Genomic DNA, 21,197 nt, shown 5'->3' with positions numbered 1-21,197 from the left:
AGAAAACTGGTATGGTTTGGTATTTTCTTTTGTCATGACACATAAACTGCAATACAAAATTAACAGTTTATTCTAAGTTATTTTTAGGAGTCATGTAGGTTTAAACGGTGATATTTGGTGGGACAGGCAGGAAATATGGCTCTTTTCTTAGTAAACGTAAATGTCTGGAGTGTGCTGTCGACACGATCCCTTGTGTAATCTGAGAACTCCAGAATTCAGACTATCTGGAATTTGGTGCATATAAACAAAGAGCAGCTTACAGAATCTTAAACACTGCCCCCATGTGGCAGAGAGAAGGTAAAACAGCCTTACAGAAGCAGCGCTAACAGAGTTAACCTGAACTACCCGTCATCAGTCCAACGCTTCATTCCAGTCTGATCCAGTCCAGCTCTTCCGGGACGCTCAACTCTCCCTGATAGGGTTGAGCTGCAGCAGCTCACACACTCACACACACTCCCAGTTCCCATTGAGAAGCAGTGGACACACTCAGACCTGCTGGCTGGAGGTCCTGTTGTTGGTGGTGTTGTTGCAGGTAGGTGTCAGCTGCTGCTTTCTGCTTCTATTTGTTGTTGTTTTCTGGCTCAGACTGTGTGTGTGTGTGTGTGTGTGTGTGTGTGTGTGTGTGTGTGTGTGTGTGTGTGTGTGTGTGTGTGTGTGTGTGATGGGAGAGGCTGCAGAAGTTGAGGAGAAAATCAGCTTGAAAACAGATACTCTTCTTTACTTTCCCTCCTCAGCAGCAGATTTCTTCCTGTTTTCCTGTTTTCTGGCTGTAAATCCGGTGAAGTGTGTGTTTCTGTGTGTTTCTGCTGCGTGAGGCGTGTGACACTCAAAGTTAAAAGCTTGTAGGTGCTGGTGATGATGATGAAGATGGTGATCTGCTGCAGATTTCAGCCGTTTTGCTTCGTTGAGGACTGTTGTAGTGGAGGATTTGTAGGACGTGATTGGCTGCAGACAGATGGTGGAGGGGGTGTGTGTATGGGTGTGTGTTTTTACAGTTCAGGCATGTTTGTGTCAAGTTGAAATACTTTGTTTTGTCTGTTGTGTCGAGCTGATTCTGAAACACGCCGATCTGAAGCTCCTCGTTCTGTTTTGCATTCAAGCTGATTTACGTTTGTCCTTCATCACATTTCTGAGGATCAGAATCATAAAGCAGAACAATTTTACTCTTTTATGTTTTTATTATTAAATCACAACTGGATTTACAGAAAAGTAGAATGTTAGGGCCATTTGGATCCAGTCCTGATCCAGTCCTGACCAGTCCTCTTTCCTTCATCTCTGCCTAATTGTATAAAGTGGTCTTGATCAACAGCTCTTCAGCTTTCTGAAGGTCTTTCAAAGTTTTTCTGCTTCTGTTTTATTCTGGTTTATTTGATATCAGTAGACATTTGTGTAAATGTACCTGAGTCAGGGCCTGTTTACAAGTTTCCATGCAAAACCCCCAAATTTTCCCTTGTGTATAAAAGGAAATGCATTTACACGACAGCAGAGTGAAAACAATGTGCATGCCAGGCCTGTAGAGGGCGCTGACACACCCAACGTGTGCATGACATCCTCATCAGAGCTCATGACATAAGCGCTTGTATAGAGGTGTGTTGCGCGTTGCTCTAGATAACCATACAGGTCGCGGTTAAGCTGGAGCCTATCCCAGCGTCTGAGAGGCAGATCCACCTGGACAGGTCACCAGTCCATCGCAGGACCAATGCAGAGAGACCAGCAACCCACGTCCCATTTATATGCCACAATACGAAATGAGTTTATTTATTTAGTTAATAGGGACAGTGCACATTAATGAACATCTTTTCAGTCAGTGACAGATGTAAACATGCTGGATTATAGCAACAATGCTAATTTGCATCCATAATTTGCAGTTATTTTACTACCATCATAAACTGTGGTTTATAGTCATTTACATTATGCATCCTTCCAGTTGTAATGATGGTTGGAGAGTTCTGAACCCGGTTCTAGTAGTTTCTGCTTCTCCTGAGACGTTTTCTCTGCTTGATGCTGATGAGCTGACCCTTCTGGACCAGACTAACATCTTCTCCACGTCTTTCCACATGCTTGTTTCAGACATGAGAAGCTGCTGGTTGCATTAGTTGGGGTTAAATAACTAGTTGTAGCTGGAAGGTGGTCACCCTGCAGTAATGATCCAATAGGAGGCTCCCACCTGTTGGCTTAGTTAAATCCAGGTGGACATTGTTGGTTTGGCCCGGCCGTGTGTGTGTAGACTGAAACTCTGGCTCACTGATTAACAGGAAATCTTTAAAATCTGATGAAGGAACACACATTCACCGCTAGATCCATCTGCTGTGTTGTTGTTTACCAGCTAGAACAGCTAGTTACTGGTCTCCTGGGTATCCAGCTGACTGGAAATGACACCAGACTGACTCCCTGATTTCAGTCAGTTTCGACTCCACAGCTGCTGGTTTCCAGCAGAAATGATGAAGCTGATTTTATACAACGTTTCATTTCCAGTGATTTATTCACACGCCCGCCTCCTGCAGGTAGAACCAACCTGTTCCACCAGCCCTGGTTCCACCGATGGGTTCGGCTCGGTTCAGGATGGGCCACCACATGTCTGCTTTTTCACAGGCAAAAACAGGGAAGAAGCCAGAAGATCCCATCCATCCTACTTTTACTGGACTTTTCCCTTGGAGTCCCGATCAATGGACCCTAAAGTCCCAAATCCATTGATTGATGGAAAGAATCATCCCTTCCTGTGTGACTCATCCCTAGGATTACTTTACTCATTCCTAGGACTACTTTACTCATTCCTAGTATTACTTTACTCATTCCAAGATTACTTTACTCATTCCTAGGATTACTTTCCTCATTCCTAGGATTACTTTACTCATTCCAAGATTACTTTACTCATCCCTAGGATTACTTTACTCATTCCTAGGATTACTTTACTCATTCCAAGATTACTTTACTCATTCCTAGTATTACTTTACTCATTCCTAGGATTACTTTACTCATTCCAAGATAACTTTACTCATTCCTAGTATTACTTTACTCATTCCTAGGATTACTTTACTCATTCCTAGGATTACTTTACTCATACTTATTACTGTTCCAGGTGAATTTACTGTGACACAGTAACAAATACCTTAATCCTGATATTTCTGTAGTAATCTCACATCTCAGCGTTCTGTGGAGACCAGGATTATACGTACATCCCTGGTAGTTGTGAAGATAAATTTCATATCATTTCAGACAAGAAGCAGAGAAAATAGATCTAATTATGAAGAGATTAAAGAAAAACTCCCATTCAGGTCTGAAGTGATCCTGACCAATCTTCACCACTAACCACCGGCGTTGAGCAGGAATTTAGTCCCTTTTGGTACTCCGTAGTAGCGGACATCAATCTGAAATGTGATGAGGAAGAGTTGTCTTCATCACTCAGACTGCAGCTGTAATGACACCATTGATATCCGTTGTTTTCTGATCAGCTGTTCTCCTGCAGACATGATACCAAAGACTCGTCTGGGGAAGCGCTCTCCTTTTGGGGCACTGGTCAACTCCACCTGTACGGCAGCTGAGTCGCACCTGGAGACAGGCAAGACCGTCATTGCCTTGGCAACAATGGCCAGACAAGATGGCATCAGCAGGGTCAAAGGTCACGTTGACCTAAAGGTGAGAAACGTTCACTAAGATGAAAAAGAAAAACATCAAAATAGAGATGACGCATCTTCACAAGTCTTTTTATTCTGCAAACCCAAAACTATAGAAGTATGTGCGCAAATTCAGCTGAGATTGAAGATTATTTGAATACATTTAAATATAAATTTAACTTGACAACATTATCCGAGACATGGTTAAATCAAGAGGAAGGTATCAATGTTCTTTTCAAGGGCTATGAGCTACATAACAAAAACAGAAGGAACGGGGGGGGAGGGGCTTGTATGAGGACGGAGATTTGAAATGTAGAAAGGTTGGAAATATGACAAGTTACTGATCAGATGGAGCGCATGACTGCAGGAAACCAGGGTCAAAAATAGCTTTGAAAAATGAAAGGATAGACTAAATGAAAATGATTTATTATGTGTGGAGATTTCAGTAAAGACCTTCTAAATGTGTCCAAGCAAAAAAAACGTCTAAAGCATTAAATAGCAGAGGTTATGCCAACCGAGCAGAATAACCTCCACTGACAACAACTTTTCTAAAGTCATGGAGAGCAATGTGAAAAGCGGGCTCGTAATAAATGATATAAGCGAACGTTTACCTGTATTTGTAATTTCTGACTGAAGAAAAGGAAAGAAGAAGAAGATGAAGCCCTAGCTACATGCAGGGAAGACCTCCTAGAAGAGCGGTGGAATGGGGTTTATGTAGAAGAAGAAATGCTGCGTATGGGACATTTTTAAAGAGATATTTATTACTCTATGATAAGCACTGACCAAAAATAAAACACATATAAAAGTGATGACAACAGGAAGCCTTGGATAACAAAGGATTTGTGGAATGCATAAAGAAAAACAAACTTTACGAGGATTTTATCAAACTTAGAACTAAGAAGGCTGAAAAGCAGCAGAAGTTTTATAAAAACAATTTGATAATCATATTTAGACAAGCTAAGAGAATATTATAATTAAAGTAGAAAGAAAATAAAAGTAATATTGAAGCTAGTTGGAAAATTCGTCATAATGCAGCAGGTAATAGCTCTGCGTCCACGGTGCGGCCCACTCCTTTAATTAACAACCATCACAAGCTTATAAACATGAACGAAGCGGCGAATGAAGTTCATTTCTGTTCTGTTAATGTGGGACCTAAACTGCTCATTCTAGCAGAGGGGAATGGAGAGGAGGCCGTAAAGTGTCGGAATCTGATTCTTGGAGAAGTAAAAATGAAATGAAACAATTAAAAATGAAAGCAAAGGTAAACATGAGAGAGATGGGATAACTACGGTTACAGTAAAAAAGACTACAGCGTGTGTCAGCAAACCTCTCAGTTCCTGTTTAATCTTTCATTCAGGTCATTTTCCAGATAAAATGAAAGTTGTCTCTATTTTTAAAGCAGGGGATAAAGTTTTAGTAATTACAGACCTACAGACCTACAGAGTCTACTTTCACTTCTTTTCTAGTGTTTGAAAACAAAGATCATTTTATAAAGAATAAGTTACCGGTGAGAGTCAGTGATCTACAGCTTTGACTTTGATGGAAATAGTGGAAACAATTAAAACTGCAATTGAAAATAATAAATACACGAGGGTTTTTTATTAATTTGAAAAAGCGTTTTGACTGTAGATGATTCTATTTTAATTTCTTAATTGCAAACATACAGTGTGAGAGTCTTAAAGTAATTAAGCAGTTTATTAAATAAGAGACAATCAAGCATCTGAGTGCATGAAGACTGAATGTGGAGTCCCACAGGGGTCCGTTCTGGGACCCGAACTCTTTATCTTTTATGTCATTATATCATTGACGCATCAAAGCTGTTACAGTTTGTTTTATTGGCTGAAAACACACACTTTTATTGTTCAGGAGTTGATTTACAAGCTCTATCAGAAAGTCTAATAAATGAAATGGTCGAATTTAAAAAAGTCATCAAACCTCAACTAAACTAAATGATGGTTTTTCACAAATAACAAAAATGGATAGAAGCGTTTCTTCGACTATAGATGGAGTTAATGTTGAGAGTAATATAATCAGTATGGACTTTAGGTTTCCGGGCTCTGGGCGTGGTAACCGGACATATTAAAAGAAAGATGTCAGAATTTTCTGTTTTGAACAAAGCAAAGTTGGTGGTGGTTTATACTACATAAAGTTTGTATTGTTCACTTACGCCATATAAGTTATTGTTTGGAAATGTGGGATAATAAATATGTTAAAGCCATCGTTTATTTTACAACAAAAGCAATAAAAATGATTCATTAGCAGATCCAGAGCACGCTAACTCAATGTTTGTCAAGTCAGCACTTATCAAACTTACAGATTTCATTGAGCTTCACACATTATTAGTTATGTAAAAGCAAAATATAAAGTACTACCAGAAAGTCTGCAGAAGTAATTTGTTTGTAGTTCAGAAGATCAGGACAGTAGAAGGAAATTTCATTTTAAACATCAGTTAGCTAGCACCACTTTAAATCCGACAGACATGAAGATGTTACAGCGTCTGAACCTGATGACTGAGAACGAAAGACGATTCTTTTCTTATTCAGTCTTATTTGTCAACCGTCTACTGGTGTGTTATGTTTAGGAAAGTTTTTTCTTTCCTGCTCCTTTCAAGCATGATGGCGCATTAAGATGTGCTTTTCATTGTTTTGTTCAGTCGTATGTTGCTTTGCATAGACGTGAGAAATTAAAAAAATAATAAAAAAACAAACCTTGAAGTGCAGAAAACCACCTTAATCTGTCAAATTGTGGAGTTTAAATAAAGTTTGTACTGCATCATTTCTGTAGCAGAAACAGGAAGTTCATCTGTTTTTAAGCAGAAACTGTGAAGAGATTTTCCTCCGTGTACTTCAGGTACACCTCGGAAATCCCAGAATTGTCTGTTGTTTCCTGGCAATGTGATGAAGAGCAGTTTGATTGACAGCTGTCTGAGCCTATCACAACACACTCTCCTCTCTCAGGTGTACTTCCAGTGTGGTGGAGCAGGTGAATCTTTGGGTGCACTCGATCAGCCCGACCCCTCTGCCTGGTCTTCATCTCTTCCCTCCTCTTCCTCCTCCTCCTCTGTGTCTCCGTCCTCCAGACGATCCGTCTCCTCTTGCATTGATGTCCCCAGAAGGTAAGACTCCTGTCTTCCGCCATTCAGTGTTTACCTCCATCTTTTCTTTAAAACATGTTTGTTTGCTGTTGTCCTGCAGTGGGAGGAGTCCACAGGAAGTGGACATGGACGAGCTGATGGCCGCCATGGTCCTCAGTAGTCTGTCCTGCAGCCCGCCACCGCAGGGCTCCGCCCACCCAGACACAGCAGGTACAAAACAAACTGCTCTATGTCTTCTACCATCAGGAGCATCTCAGGAGCGGTGGTGTGTATCTCTGTGGGGTAAATGTGATGGATATTTAACCCTTTAGCTGATCTACGAAGTTTTCCAGGTATTTCTATCCCGTCCAGGAGGTTTACAATCCAGCCACTAAATGTAGTTTTATTCAGAGACTCTATCTGGTAAATCCACAATGATCCATGATAACAGCATTATTTATCACATTTCACCATAAAAACATCACCATCACTACTATGTTGCTAAGAGACCTCTATTTAGACCTGGACATGATGATGAAGCCACTTCCTGTCAGACTTTCCACCAATCAGAGAGCTTAGCTTGACGGTAACGTCCAATCAGGAGCAGCCAAAGATCAACCAGTGAGCAGAAAGTTCTATGTGTGTGTGAAAAGAAGAAAAATAATGCTCCTCTATGGCTGGAATAAAACCAAGAAGACGTTTCTGATGCACGGTGGCGCCACAAAGCAGCTGAGCTGGAGTTGGTTTAGTGAGGATAGCAGGTAAATAGTAGCAGGAATAACTGGAAATGAGGAAAAAGTGGAAACATGGAAATAGTTTCTGTTGTGTGTTTGTTTCAATAACAACATTTTTTCTCTTGAAAGCCAAGACTTGAGAGAACGATGTGGAACAGCAGCTTTAATCAGAAATTCTTATCAAATGGAAGAGTAACTGGAGAAAGTTTTTATCATATTCATGGATCATTTTCCAGCTTCTACGATGGACGGTTGCGGCGAGCTCTCAGACAGCGGCAGCAGCGGCTACTGGAGCATCGGCCACACCCAAGAAAGCCCCGCCCCCTCATCACCAATCACAGAGCCGGACGGCGGCAGGGCCACACCCCCTGATGAGGGTCTAGATATGGAATTGGATCAGGTTCTGTTTGATGAGCCGGCACCGCGGAAACGCAGGGTGAGCAGGGTTGTACGGTGGTCACATGGGGACAAAACTAAAGTCTGCTGACTGTGACGGTGGCTTTCCTCCCGCAGAACTCGCTGAAGGTGGCGTACAGGTGTCTGTGGCCGAGCTGTGGGAAGATTCTGACGTCAGTGGTGGGCATTAAACGCCACATCAGGACAACACACCTGTGGTAAGATTCACCTGATGGACAGGTGTTTCCTGTGCTGCTGCTCGGCTACGTGCATGCTAATGCTAATTCAGCGTGAAGTATGGAAACTCTTTCCTGTCAAGAATACAAACAAAAACAGCAATAACAACAACAACAACAAAATGGAGTTTAAAACAGTTTTTAATCCTGATTAAATCCTCTTCATGATTTGGGAGAATAAATTAAATATGTGTAATCTACCATCTCCACACTGGTACACTGTAAAAACTGTAAAAATTAAGGCTGTGAAAAATAACTAGTTAACAGCAGCAACTAATTTATGTAACTAATTGCAGTAAAAAAACGAACACGTTTAACGCAGCATCCGTCATTAATTGACGGCGAGACATGGAGGTGTCTAGAGGCAACATGGAACAAGCTGGTTGGCTCTGTGGATGGTTAGAGGGCGTCACACCCGTGTGGGGGGAGGACGTTTTAACACACACTCTCCTCGTTCAACACCCGCACTTCTCACATGTTTTTATTTTAAAAAAAATTTCAGTAGTTTTTTTTCTTTTTTTTCTTCCATGTCCACGGCAGCCTCCTCTCCCCCTCCCTCTCCTGTTGACGGCTGTCGGTGATCAGCTGATCGGCTTTTCTCTCTTGTTGCATTTGTTTATCGTTCAGCTGAGAAGGAGGAAACTAGCGGTTCAGGGTTCAGCTGAAGAATGAAACACGTTGATAACAGCTGATAACTGTTTCAGTATTAATCAGGTTTGCTAGTCACACAGCTGTAAAATCTAAGACAGCCAAGCACACGTCTATGAAGACAGATGGGTTTATACTTCAGCTATGCAGGGGCGGATCTAGAAAAGTTTTGATGGGGGGCCAGACAGGAGCACCGACCAGGAAAACAGGGGCACAGATGAGATTTTTAAGGTCTTGATTTTATTTAATATCAAATTGATTATTACATCTAAAGTGCTCATCCAACTGAAAACAATTGAAGAAAAACCCAAGTACACATTGGTCTTTTCTTGTTGATTCAGTAAAAAGCTGTGATTAATCTGATTAAAAATTTAATCGTTTGACAACCCTAATTAAAAAATTAATAAATAAAAATGTTTTTAAATATTCCAACAGCTGGTGTGCCAGAAAAATACTGTGAAAAACCAAGTCGTAAAATCCCACATTAGAAACAGAGTTTATACCTCCACGTTTACATGAGAGCCTTTTATTTATTTTGACTTTATAATGTTAATGAAAGACATCAGCACATATAACTCTTTCCTAGGACACGAACCTCTTTAAGCTCTAGACCAACATTATGTATTTATGTACATTACATACCAGTATAAATAGATTCACTGTAAAAAATAAAAGTATTTAACTATTTTGTTGTTATATTTTAATAAAATTATAATCAATTTTATGTAAAAATAAACTAGATTTCATTTTAACCCCTGAACGCCTGAATTTATTTACAAAAAAATAAAATCAAATAAAATAAATACCATAAAAAATTGGGTAAACAAATAACAAAAAGAAGAATAAAGTACTACTTTATACAACTACAATATTGAAAGAATAAAGTACAATTTAATATTAAATTAATAGCAAAAAATTAGTAAAGATTAATAAGAAATAAATATGTAGAAATAAATGCATAAATAAGAGCAGATAAAAGCAAACAAATAAATAGAATACAGTAAAAATAAAATAAAATACAATAACTAACAAATATATAGAAACAAAATTAACAAAGGCCAGAAGTGGTTTGATGCAAATTTGCAGCACCAGGCGTGAAGGTGTTAAAAATAGAAAAAAAAAGAAGTATTTTTACAATTTTTTCATGTTATTTTACAATCAACATGTTAGTTCCCCGTATTAAAGAAAAATTATTTACATAAATGGAAATAAATTTATTCTGATTAAAAAATCCAACATATTTTATAGAATTATTATTTAACATTTTTGTTTTTATTTAACTCGTTTTTATGTTTTGATTGAGTAAATAAATAAAAGAATACATGAATGAACTAATGCATAAATCAGTGGTAGATTATTTAAAAATGTAGGGAACTTTTGTGTCCTTATGTAACCTGATGTTGACCCTTGACCTCCGTCACAGCCGTGGAGGCGAACATGAACGCTGTTCCCGCAGCGAGGAGGACTTCTATTACACTGAGATCAACCAATGGGACCATCCCAAGTCTCCGTCTCCTCCCACTTCTGTTGTCTGTGGCCCCGCCCCCACCTCTCCTAACTCCTCCCCCTCTTCACCTCCCTCCCCTCCTTCTCCTGCTTCATCTTCCTGGAGCTCTCTGAGTCGCTCCGCCCCCTCCAACTCTGGCAGCTTCTGGCAGGTCCAGTCAGAGCACTCATACCAGGTAGGCGGGGCTTAGAAACGACTGAACAGGGCAGGGTGTGGGTATGGAAGCTGAGAGCAGCCAATTTCTGATGCCTATTTTTTTCTCTCTCCCCATTTTTCTTGTTTTTTTTAATTGGGCTGTTTGAGTTTAATGAATTGGCTTGTAGAAATACTGATTAGATCACAATGGTTTGACTTGAATAGATTTGTCCGGAAAGTGCTCTGAGAGGACGTTTTGAATTTGCACTATATAAATAAAGCTGAATTAAATTGAGTAGATCACAAAGTTCATTTTCGAAAGAGACAAAGTAAAAATTTTCCATTATCTCAATAAGTTGGCCTTTTGTTATCTCAAGGTAAACACCAGGAAGATCAAGGTGACCTTGAAAATGAATAATTAGCTAATTTGATTGGTTGCTGTTGCACTTGGCCAGAATCTATAAAGTAAGATGGAGTATATACCTACTTTTTAACATCACATAGCCACCTGGTTTCATTGTACTTGTTAATGTACTTGGTTTTGTAGTATGCTTGCTACCAAAGAGTTCCACTAGGGGGCGTAGGAGGCTAGTGTTTAGCTTTAATATTGCGGCAGATAAAACAACAGCTGTGGGATCGTAGACGGTCTGTAAGGACCCCAGACTAAGCACAGCATCTTGTCTTTGAAATATCCGTCATTTTTACACAGTGATCTGGCCAAACTGTTTCCTACACTGCCCCCTACTGGTTACTCTCATACTGCGGTTTGTAAATGTGTAGCATTCATTTCTGAAGACATGCACAAATAACGCTTTAAACCTGCATAATATGCATTTCTTATTAACAAAAAACTGAATGTATGACATCAGTCTAATGCTTTAAATGTCCTTTAGGCTCCACCCCCGAGTCACATGGTGTCCCCAGCAGCAACGCCTGTGTGTCATTTGACTGCGCCCCCCACCACCTGCAGCAGACAGGTACTTTTTTTTATCATTATCATCATTATTATTAATTTATTTAATTACTCATACTTTGTAATTTACTACAGTGTCTCTGAATGTACAAACAGCTATGTGTGAAGCTGTAAAACTGCCGTATTGTTTGATAGGAAATAGAGCACCGTTTGGCATAAGTAACACCTTAAAAGCACCATAGAAGAAGGCAGTACACCTGTAGTTACCTGTAGTGCAGTCACCGCTGCCCCTGAGGCCACCAGATCCACTCAGCTTTATGTCTGGAAGAAGTTTGGCCACTGAAGGCCACTGTACATTCACAGCTTACTATACCATCTCTACCACTAGATGGCAGTAATTCTTACACCAGGGGTGTGTGCTACTGCAAAATTTAGTATTGATCCGATAAATAAAGTGCTGGTATCATCAATATCGATACTTTTTAATAGCGTTGTCAAAATGTACATGTTAATGCAAAGAGATTAATCTGTGGAATCATGTGTTCATGTTTTAAACAAATTAACAAGTTTTTATAAAAATCAGCTTCTCTCAGCGAGAGATTTTGGGCACATAGGTGCAGTGAACCAAATCCACAAAAGCCACTTTATCCTCCTTATTTAGCACATTTATGACGGTTTTTAAGCCGTAAATATTGATGGTATCAGGCTAGTATAAAAAATATCATTACCAGTGATAATTCTTGATATTTGGGCCGATCTGCACACCCCCACCTTACACCTTACACCTTACACATTGCACCTTTAAACCAGTTTTTCTGGTGAGTTTACCAGAATTTTTTTGTTACTTTCAGCATCCCACATACTTAAATTTTCAGACTTTAAAATCATGAAATCTGTTTTCTTTTCACATCAGCTGATATTTCTATAAACTCTGTGGAAAGTTGAACCAGGGGGCCGCCGTCTGGTTGGGACTGGGTTTTTGTACATTTGCTCCTGGTAACTGGTGGCAGCTCTTACTTGTGGATGTTCTGATGAGCTCATTTGTTGACAAAGAGAAGGACCGAGTGGTTTCTGCTGCTCTGCAGGCCTCTCTGATCCAGGTTAACTGCTAGCAGCTGTTTTATCTGCTGCACTTCGTTGTGCAGTGTGAAGTGAAACTCTGCAGATTCTCACAACTTGATGGGACTTTACTGCTGCATTACAGAAACACAATTTAGAATTTTCCCTGGAATTATCTTTTTTTCTCCCTGACAAACACACACACTTCTTCAATTCAGTTGTGCTTTGTGTGGGTCTGAATGGTGCACATCAGCGGGTTGTTTATTTCTGCCCACAGAAGCCTGCTGGAACTGGTTTTCTCCTGGAGGGGGGTGAAGGGTGGGTGCGCTCCTCCCTCACAGTTTTAATTCAGGAGGAAACCCCCTCACACGTGGTCATGTTTTCCTGCGGCATGTCACAGCACAGCGCTGCCACCTGCAGGCCAACAGATGATACTGCAGCAAAAACAGCTATGCTGTGATTTTATTACATTAATATTTAAGTTGAGATTTAGAGAAAAATCTGTAACTTTTTTTACTGTAAATAAAAAAATTACTGAACTTAGTGAATTACTGATACATGGCAGCGTAGTAGCAAGCCTTGAGTACCAGGGCAACTGAGGCCCAGGTCTACCACACCAGGCAGGACCCCAGGTCTAACACACCAGGGATGACCCCAGGTCTAACACACCAGGGATGACCCCAGGTCTACCACACCAGGCAGGACCCCAGGTCTAACACACCAGGCAGGACCTCAGGTCTACCACACCAGGCAGGACCCCAGGTCTAACACACCAGGCAGGATTCCAGGTACAGGCTGTGCAAAGAGGCCCCTGAAACCATCCAGCACCTCACAGAGGGTGAGAGATACTGGCAGGCAAAGAAAACATGGAACTCTGTAACCAAGAGTGTACAGAAACATCTGTGCAGAACATGGACTGGAGACCCCTAGGTCACAATGGAAACACCTCCCAAGGTGGTGGAGAATGAGAGGGCTAAGATCCTGTAGGACTTCCAGATACAGACCAACGACATGGTGGAGGCCAACCAACCGGACATCGTGATCATGGAGGACCCGAGATTGAGATGAACACAGCCCCACCCAGCCGACCATGCTAAAACTGTTTGATACTTGTGTGAATTTAAACAAACATTTGCAAAAACCCATATTTGGAACCGTTACCGAGTCCAGCTTCACTCTGTTTTTCTGCTTGATTTCTTTATCTTGACATCTCCTTTTTTTTCCAGCGCTGACTTTCAACAAATAAACGTTATTTCCCCAAACAGACTCTAGCAATGAAACAACCAGTCTGAGCCAGTACCACTGACTCCTCTTCCTCCTCCTCTTCCTCAGGGTGTGGCACCTCGGGTGCGTTCAGTCAGTGTGGGAGAGCAGTGGCTGCAGCATCAGAGCGCCCCCTGCAGGTCAGTGTCTCCACCATAGAAACTTTATTTATAAATCACATTAAAACAACCACAGCTGAAACACATAGCTGAGAAAAAATATAACCAGTTCTAATGGAGTCAGGAGTGGGTCTACCAAAGCTCTGAGGGGGTTTCAAAGAAAACCATGAGGCCTATCAGAGTGATGATAAGACTGGATGGAAGCCAGCTAAAATCCCTACGTTCTGATATATAATTTCTGTATATACAGGACAAACTGTGGACGTGAGAGAAGTTTGAGGAATTTTCAGAATAATTTTGAGGAGCAGATTCAGAGTGTGTGATGTCATGAGCTAGAGTGCAGAGGATTTTAGGGAAATTTACCACAAAAGATCTCAAAATGTCCTTTAAGACAGTGAAAGTTTTATCTTTCGTGACCCGTTTAAACTCTGTAAGGAAAAGTATGCCTGAGATATAGAGCTCCGAAGTAGGCCTGGTTTAGACTCTTTTCAGCCAAGCTCCATCCATTTCAAGAGGAAAACAAACCTGATTTTTTTTAATTACGTAAACATTGTAAGTCACTGATGCTCTGCTTTTTATTTATTCAGGAGGATTCGCAGCGAGGCCAAGAAGTGTCGTAAAGTTTACGGCATCGAACACAGAGACCAGTGGTGCACGGCCTGCCGCTGGAAGAAAGCCTGCCAGCGCTTCCTCGACTGAACGAGGAAGCCGAAGAGAGGAAGAAAGACTGAGGAGGAGCTGAACTTCACCTGGATGATGTTTTATACTTTCATATATCAGAATTATTTTAGTTTCTACTCTGCAAGAAGCACCATGTTTCTGTTGATTTGTTGTTTTAAATGTCATGATGTTCGGCAGCTTGAAACAGATTTCATGTCCGGCTGACTCCCCTCAGGTGTCCTAAAAATGACTTTACACGTTTAGATTCGGTTGGTTTGAGGAGTTTTTATTTCCTTTCCTTGGTGATGGACTGCGTACGTTCTGAAGGAAAAGAAACGTTCTCGTGTTGGTTTGTGTTGCTGTTGAGACACTCGCTGCATTCCACTTGAACTTAAGAAGTCAGGTTTTCCAAAGGTTTAGTCATAAAAAGTCAGAGAAACATCGCCTTAAATCCAACATCACTGCTAAATGGATCAAATCTGTGCCATTAAATCGGTGTCAACCTCCACTAGTCAGCATGCTGCTTCCGTCTTTTCATGATTCGACCTGTGACGATAAAAGGCCGTCCAGTAAATTCTGCTGGTTTCAGACCTACAGCTGGAGCTCGTTCTGGTCCTATAAATCATCATTCCCAGCTCTGACATCCGACTTCTGAGACAAAGGGAACGCTCACAGGGAAAAATCTCTGAAGCTGAATCAGCAGCTAAAATGTCGAGATGAGCCGGGTTTCCATTCAACAGTCAATCTGACGGGATCTTTTAAAAAGGAACAGACATGTCCATGAATCCAACTCATTTTTAAGAATCCGACTCGTTTCCATGAATCTGGCTCATTTCCATGAAGTCGACTCAATTCTGGGAAGCCGACTCACTCGTTCTTATGAATGGTTTACTGAAATCTGGCACGTTTTCATGAATCCGACTCGTTCCGTGTAATCGACTCATTTCTGTGAATTTAACTTGTATCCATGTAACCGACTTGTTTCCGTGAACTGAAGTAAATAAACTCGGCTGTGTAGAGCCACCAGAGGGGGGCAGTAGAGGCTACACTGGTGCTGGTTGGAATTTAGTAGAAGAAGTAGTTCTAACAGGAAACAAACAGCAGCTGTGGTGGACGTCCACAGAAGGAAAATTAGTTTAATCTCTGGGAATTTTTGGGGTAATACATCATACCTCGGAAGTCGAATAAGTTTAGATTGTCGACTCAGAGCAGAAACAGCTGCTGAGTCATTTTAATCTTTCTCAGATTCTCAGAGTTGTTTCCTCCTGAACATCAAATCATCTACCGAAGAGAAACTTTTCATTCATTAGTGGAAGTTTTTAAATATTTTTCTGATTCCGTTCACCTTCTCTCATTCGTATCTCCTGAATAGAAATGAAGGTTGAGATGGAAACCCGGCTTCGGGCCGCTGGACCTGCCTGATTTGTTGAGTTTTTGGGCTTCAGATCGTCACATTTAAGAAGGTGAAAACTATCACACTGCTTCTGTTGTTTTAAGTAAATAATCTCTGACTTATTGTCTCAGTGTTTTAGAGCAAACTTTTCAGTTCAGTGAAATATTTGAAAAACAAACTCTTGGCTCTGGGAACTTTTTTATATATAATTTTGTATAATTTCCGTGAAGAGCAGCACTTATTTTTCAGCATCTTCTTTCTGGTTATCAGAACAGTGCAACGATTTTCGGAGGAAAACTTGACCTCCTGTTTCTCTCGTCTCCTACTGTGAAATCTCCCATCAGCCCTTTCTTCTTGTTTGGAAGCAGAAGCCAGGTCCACCGTCTCCGGGAAACATGTGCAGTATTGATACAGAAGTTTATTTACAGGATTTATCACATCTACTTTGTGCCCAGGGTACAAATACCTGACATCAGAAGTCATTTCATTGCACTGCTGCAAGACTCAAATATGTTGATTTTGTTTATGAGAAAAACTAGAAAAATGTTACTTATCAGATCTGTTTTATGATATTTTCTACATTTCAATCCAGATGTTCTAATAAAGCAGAGAAACTGATTTAAAGAACCATTTTGTCTGCTGATTCACAAGAACTGGTCATGTGACCAAAACTTGAGGTGGAAAGTTTCAGACCATCACGGTCTACTGAAAACTGTCACCAACACAAATTCCTTCTTATTAATCATTAAACCTAAAAATACCAAAGTTGTAAAACTGTAATGTAGGAGCCATTATTTCTCTTTATTGTTTGGTTCAGGTTCATTGTGGCGCCGGTGTTTGTGTTTGGGATTTTCACAGGTGACCTTTATTTTCCTCGACCATTGGTGGCGGCATTGAGGTCAAGTGCATAAAGGTGTAGAGGTTACAGAGCACGGGGTGCTTGGGTAACGGGAGGTCCCACGGTTTTTACCGCTACTTAATGCTCCTCAATGCTTACCACTTTTTCCACCGTCTTTCACTATACCTCCATCCCTGTCATGGCCTTGGGGGCATCCACCTCATCCTGTTGCCGTAGACCGCCATCCTGGACCTCATATCGTCATTCATCCGTTTTCATTCACTCAACAGATAAAACACACCCCAAACTTACCTTTCAGTCCGGACGTTGGTTCAGTCTATGACCAGGATCTCCTGCACCCAGAGCGACTAAAATGATAGGACCAGTTAGTCGCTACATGTAATTATAAACATAATTTATAGAATAAATAATTTTATAAAATTACTTTTATAAAATAATGTCCAAAGTCCTGAGGTTTGCCATAAAAAGTCCTCCATTTTCACTTAAAGTCTGAACTCTGGATCAGTCTGATCGAGGTTACTTCAGGTTCAGCTCAGGATTTTCAGTATGGAAGCTGGAGTATCACCATAGCAACGATGCTGCAAACTTTGCCTGCTCAAGCGCAGGATTGGTTCTGAGATCAAACACTAATTAATGCAGAATGTTTACAAATAAATACATGGACAAAAAAATCTAAAAACAGAATAACCAGCTGGTGTGTTTTAAATAAAGTTTTTATTAAAGATGATTCAGTTATACAACAGAAACCTGAACACAGACCCCAGATTAATAAAAAAGAAAACCTGCTGCAGGTAATCACGCACACAAACGCACACACATGCACACACACGTAACTGTGCTATAATAAATTATATGTACAGTCCAGATCCGTCTCGACTCCAGCTGATGCAGGAAGACTCAGAGACGGTCCTCGCTCGGCAACGTGGAAGCCAGAGTCTAAAGAGAAGAAGAACGAAAACAGCATTAAACTACAGGAAAAACAGCCACAGAAGAAGAATGAAAACAGCATTAAACTAGAGGAAAAACAGCCACAGAAGAAGAACGAACACAACATTAAACTACAGGAAAAACAGCCACAGAAGAAGAAGGAAAACAGCATTAAACTACAGGAAAAACAGCCACAGAAGAAGAAGGAAAACAGCATTAAACTACAGGAAAAACAGCCACAGAAGAAGAAGGAAAACAGCATTAAACTACAGGGAAAACAGCCACAGAAGAAGAAGGAAAACAGCATTAAACTACAGGAAAAACAGCCACAGAAGAAGAAGGAAAACAGCATTAAACTACAGGAAAAACAGCCACAGAAGAAGAAGGAAAACAGCATTAAACTACAGGAAAAACAGCCACAGAAGAAGAAGGAAAACAGCATTAAACTACAGGAAAAACAGCCACAGAAGAAGAACAAACACAACATTAAAATACAGAAAAAACAGCCACAGAAGAAGAATGAAAACAGCATTAAACTACAGGAAAAACAGCCACAGAAGAAGAACAAACACAACATTAAAATACAGAAAAAACAGCCACAGAAGAAGAACAAACACAACATTAAAATACAGAAAAAACAGCCACAGAAGAAGAACGAACACAACATTAAAATACAGAAAAAACAGCCACAGAAGAAGAATGAAAACAGCATTAAACTAGAGGAAAAACAGCCACAGAAGAAGAACGAACACAACATTAAAATACAGAAAAAACAGCCACAGAAGAAGAATGAAAACAGCATTAAACTAGAGGAAAAACAGCCACAGAAGAAGAACGAACACAACATTAAAATACAGAAAAAACAGCCACAGAAGAAGAACGAACACAACATTAAAATACAGGAAAAACAGCCACAGAAGAAGAATGAAAACTGAATTAAACTATAAAATGAAGCGGGTCCAGGACCGGAACAGAACCATGTGTATGTACCGAGTGTGGATGGAATACTTATCATTTATCAGTTTTGTTCTGGGTTGACTCGCTCTTTCCGTCACAGGCAACAATCTTCACCTTGTCTACCTTCACCAGGTCCGTCACCTCCCTGAACTCCACGTCGTTCAGGACAAACGTCCACACGTTGTCGCAGAACCTGTAGGTGTTCAGAGAGCCCTGCAGGACAGAAACCACATGCTGAGGCTGGGTCGGGTCTGGAGAGGGGTCATGTTGGGACGGGGATCTGGTCTGGGGGCGGGTCAGGTTTGGAGGTGGGGTCAGATGAATGCAGGTGGACTCACCCTGAAGTTGACTCTGTTGCGGACACGGTTGGCGAGCGCCGTGTTGATGGCCTTATCGAACTGAAGGAGAACCTGGAGAGCCAGCTGAGGAGTAATCTGCTGAGTCTGAACACAAACATTCACCTATTTCAGCACAAACATGATGTAAAATGAACGTATGAATAGATGTAGCAGCATAAAGGTCGACCAGAAGAAGAAAGCAGAATTTATTACTAACAGAACTTTGTAGAAATAACACACAGATCAACAGTGACCAAACCTTTTCTCATCTCATCGTTCTCTCAAGTCTTGGCTTTCAGGAGAAAAAATATTGTTATTGAAACAAACACACAACAGAAACTATTTCCATGTTTCCACTTTTTCCTCATTTCCAGTTATTCCTGCTACTATTTACCTGCTATCCTCACTAAACCAACTCCAGCTCAGCTGCTTTGTGGCGCCACCGTGCATCAGAAACGTCTTCTTGGCTTTATTCCAGCCATAGAGGAGCATTATTTTTCTTCTTTTCACACACACATAGAACTTTCTGCTCACTGGTTGATCTTTGGCTGCTCCTGATTGGACGTTACCGTCAATCTAAGCTCTCTGATTGGTGGAAAGTCTGACAGGAAGTGGCTTCATCATCATGTCCAGGTCTAAATAGAGGTCTCTTAGCAACATAGTAGTGATGGTGATGTTTTTATGGTGAAATGTGATAAATAATGTTGTTATCATGGATCATTGTGGATTTACCAGATAGAGTCTCTGAATAAAACTACATTTAGTGGCTGGATTGTAAACCTCCTGGACGGGATAGAAATGCTGGAAAACTTCCGTAGATCAGCTAAAGGGTAAAATATCCATCACATTTACCCCACAGAGATACACACCACCGCTCCTGAGATGCTCCTGATGGTAGAAGAGATAACGCTTGGGGACATCTGGTGATGTTTTAAGGGATAATATTTCCTCTTTGGATAGTTTTTCAGAGGACTGACGCTTCCCAAACAACAAAACAAAGCCTCTGGTTGGATTTGCAGAGTAGATGTGGAGCGAAGTCAGAACAGCTCTGACCAATGTGTCCTGGTTCTGAGATATTCGTGATGGATCCTCTGGGTTGTGGGGTGGGTCTTTGTGGGTTGATCTCAGCTCCCATGGATCCATCAGACTAGTATTTGGGGAGTTTGGAGCCTGAATCAACACCTAACCTTTTAAACTGATCACAACAGCTGTGCCTGAGTGCAATGAGAATGGGTTTAATCAGCATTTAGTCCTGCATCAAATGACTCTGCAGTGGTCACAATATTTAACTGGCTCTGATGGCCCCACAACATTTTCTTTACAAAAACAAGCATTTGGACCTTAGATTTTTCTATCAGATGCATCTAGCTGCATTATAACCAGAACTTGAACAGAACGTGGCTTATTTCAGTCCTGGGTTCGTTCCAGTCTCACATAAACAAAATGTCTCCAGGCTACTTTCCTTATGAATTCATCCAACAATCCAAAATAAAACTAAAAACATTCAGCTGATTGTGAAGGAATCACGAGAGAAGAGGGAGGCAGATGAGTTGCCCTGCAGCTTCAACTTACATAGTTGTTTTCATTGTTTACATGCACACGCGTGCTCTAAAGTCCCTGCTCGTGAGCTGCAGCAGAAATGAATTAAACAGCTTAACCGCAACAGAATAAAACGTTTACTTCAGTCTCATTTCACATTAGTGCGCTAACAGGGTAAACTTCTCCCGCGTCACTGGCCGCTGTTAGCAGCATGCTAACTTAGCCTGACGGAGAATTAACCACGGCTGTCTGGTTCAGTGTCTGTGCTCAGTGTCACCTGTATGAGCTCGTCCAGACTCTCCTGTAGGCTGTTTCCCAGGGTGGTGTTCCTGTACAGCTGATACGCCATGATCAAACTACTTCACAGCACGAAACTATCATACACACACAGGGCGCGCTAACCGAGCTAATGAAGCTAGCCGCTTTCCTCTACAAGTAACTGAGCATGCGTTAAAGAAGCCAAGAAGCTTCCGTTCAGACTTTTCAAAGTCTAAACGGAAGTAGTCAACAGAAACAATCCTTTCACAGTAAATGTGCTGACAAACCAAGAATCGGACAATTCTGGATCTATTTTACTCAAAAGGTTAAAGAAATTTCTTTTAAAAAGTTTCACTGGTTTTATCCCACCAACCACGACTTTCAGATACTTAAACGTAATGTTAATGTAAATTAAACTTTCTGCAAGGTACAAAATGAGATACGTATTTTTACGTATTACCCAAATGAAAATGCCTTTGGGCCAAATATTCGAGAGTGGAGCCTTCACCGGAGCTCTGCACCCCGAACAAAAACCTCCGTTTCACGTCTTTATGATAGATCACACCTAC

The 21,197-nt window shown here is 40.9% G+C and overlaps 2 protein-coding genes across 2 annotated transcripts; one reads left to right on the top strand and one right to left on the bottom strand.

The window, feature by feature from the left end:
* Positions 1-424: 424 nt before the first annotated feature.
* Positions 425-16,368, top strand: LOC121645397 (zinc finger protein 395-like). The gene is made up of 10 exons (XM_041993822.1): positions 425-532; positions 3,467-3,636; positions 6,572-6,729; positions 6,809-6,918; positions 7,658-7,857; positions 7,935-8,035; positions 10,125-10,383; positions 11,237-11,320; positions 13,648-13,718; positions 14,285-16,368. The coding sequence occupies exons 2-10, from the start codon at positions 3,469-3,471 to the stop codon at positions 14,394-14,396; spliced, it is 1,263 nt and encodes a 420-aa protein (XP_041849756.1). The 5' UTR covers positions 425-532; positions 3,467-3,468; the 3' UTR covers positions 14,397-16,368.
* Positions 16,369-17,304: 936 nt separating this feature from the next.
* gtf2a2 (general transcription factor IIA, 2) lies at positions 17,305-20,821 on the bottom strand. The gene is made up of 4 exons (XM_041994113.1): positions 20,648-20,821; positions 18,832-18,936; positions 18,549-18,706; positions 17,305-17,545 (listed from the first exon to the last, which is right to left on the bottom strand). Coding segments are annotated over exons 1-4 (336 nt in total). The 5' UTR covers positions 20,720-20,821; the 3' UTR covers positions 17,305-17,544.
* Positions 20,822-21,197: the final 376 nt, after the last annotated feature.

The sequence above is a fragment of the Melanotaenia boesemani genome, chromosome 1, assembly GCF_017639745.1.
Source record: "Melanotaenia boesemani isolate fMelBoe1 chromosome 1, fMelBoe1.pri, whole genome shotgun sequence".
NCBI lineage: Eukaryota > Metazoa > Chordata > Actinopteri > Atheriniformes > Melanotaeniidae > Melanotaenia > Melanotaenia boesemani.
The sequence above is the reverse complement of the archived record's forward strand: the minus strand, read 5'-3'. Positions and strand labels throughout refer to the sequence as shown.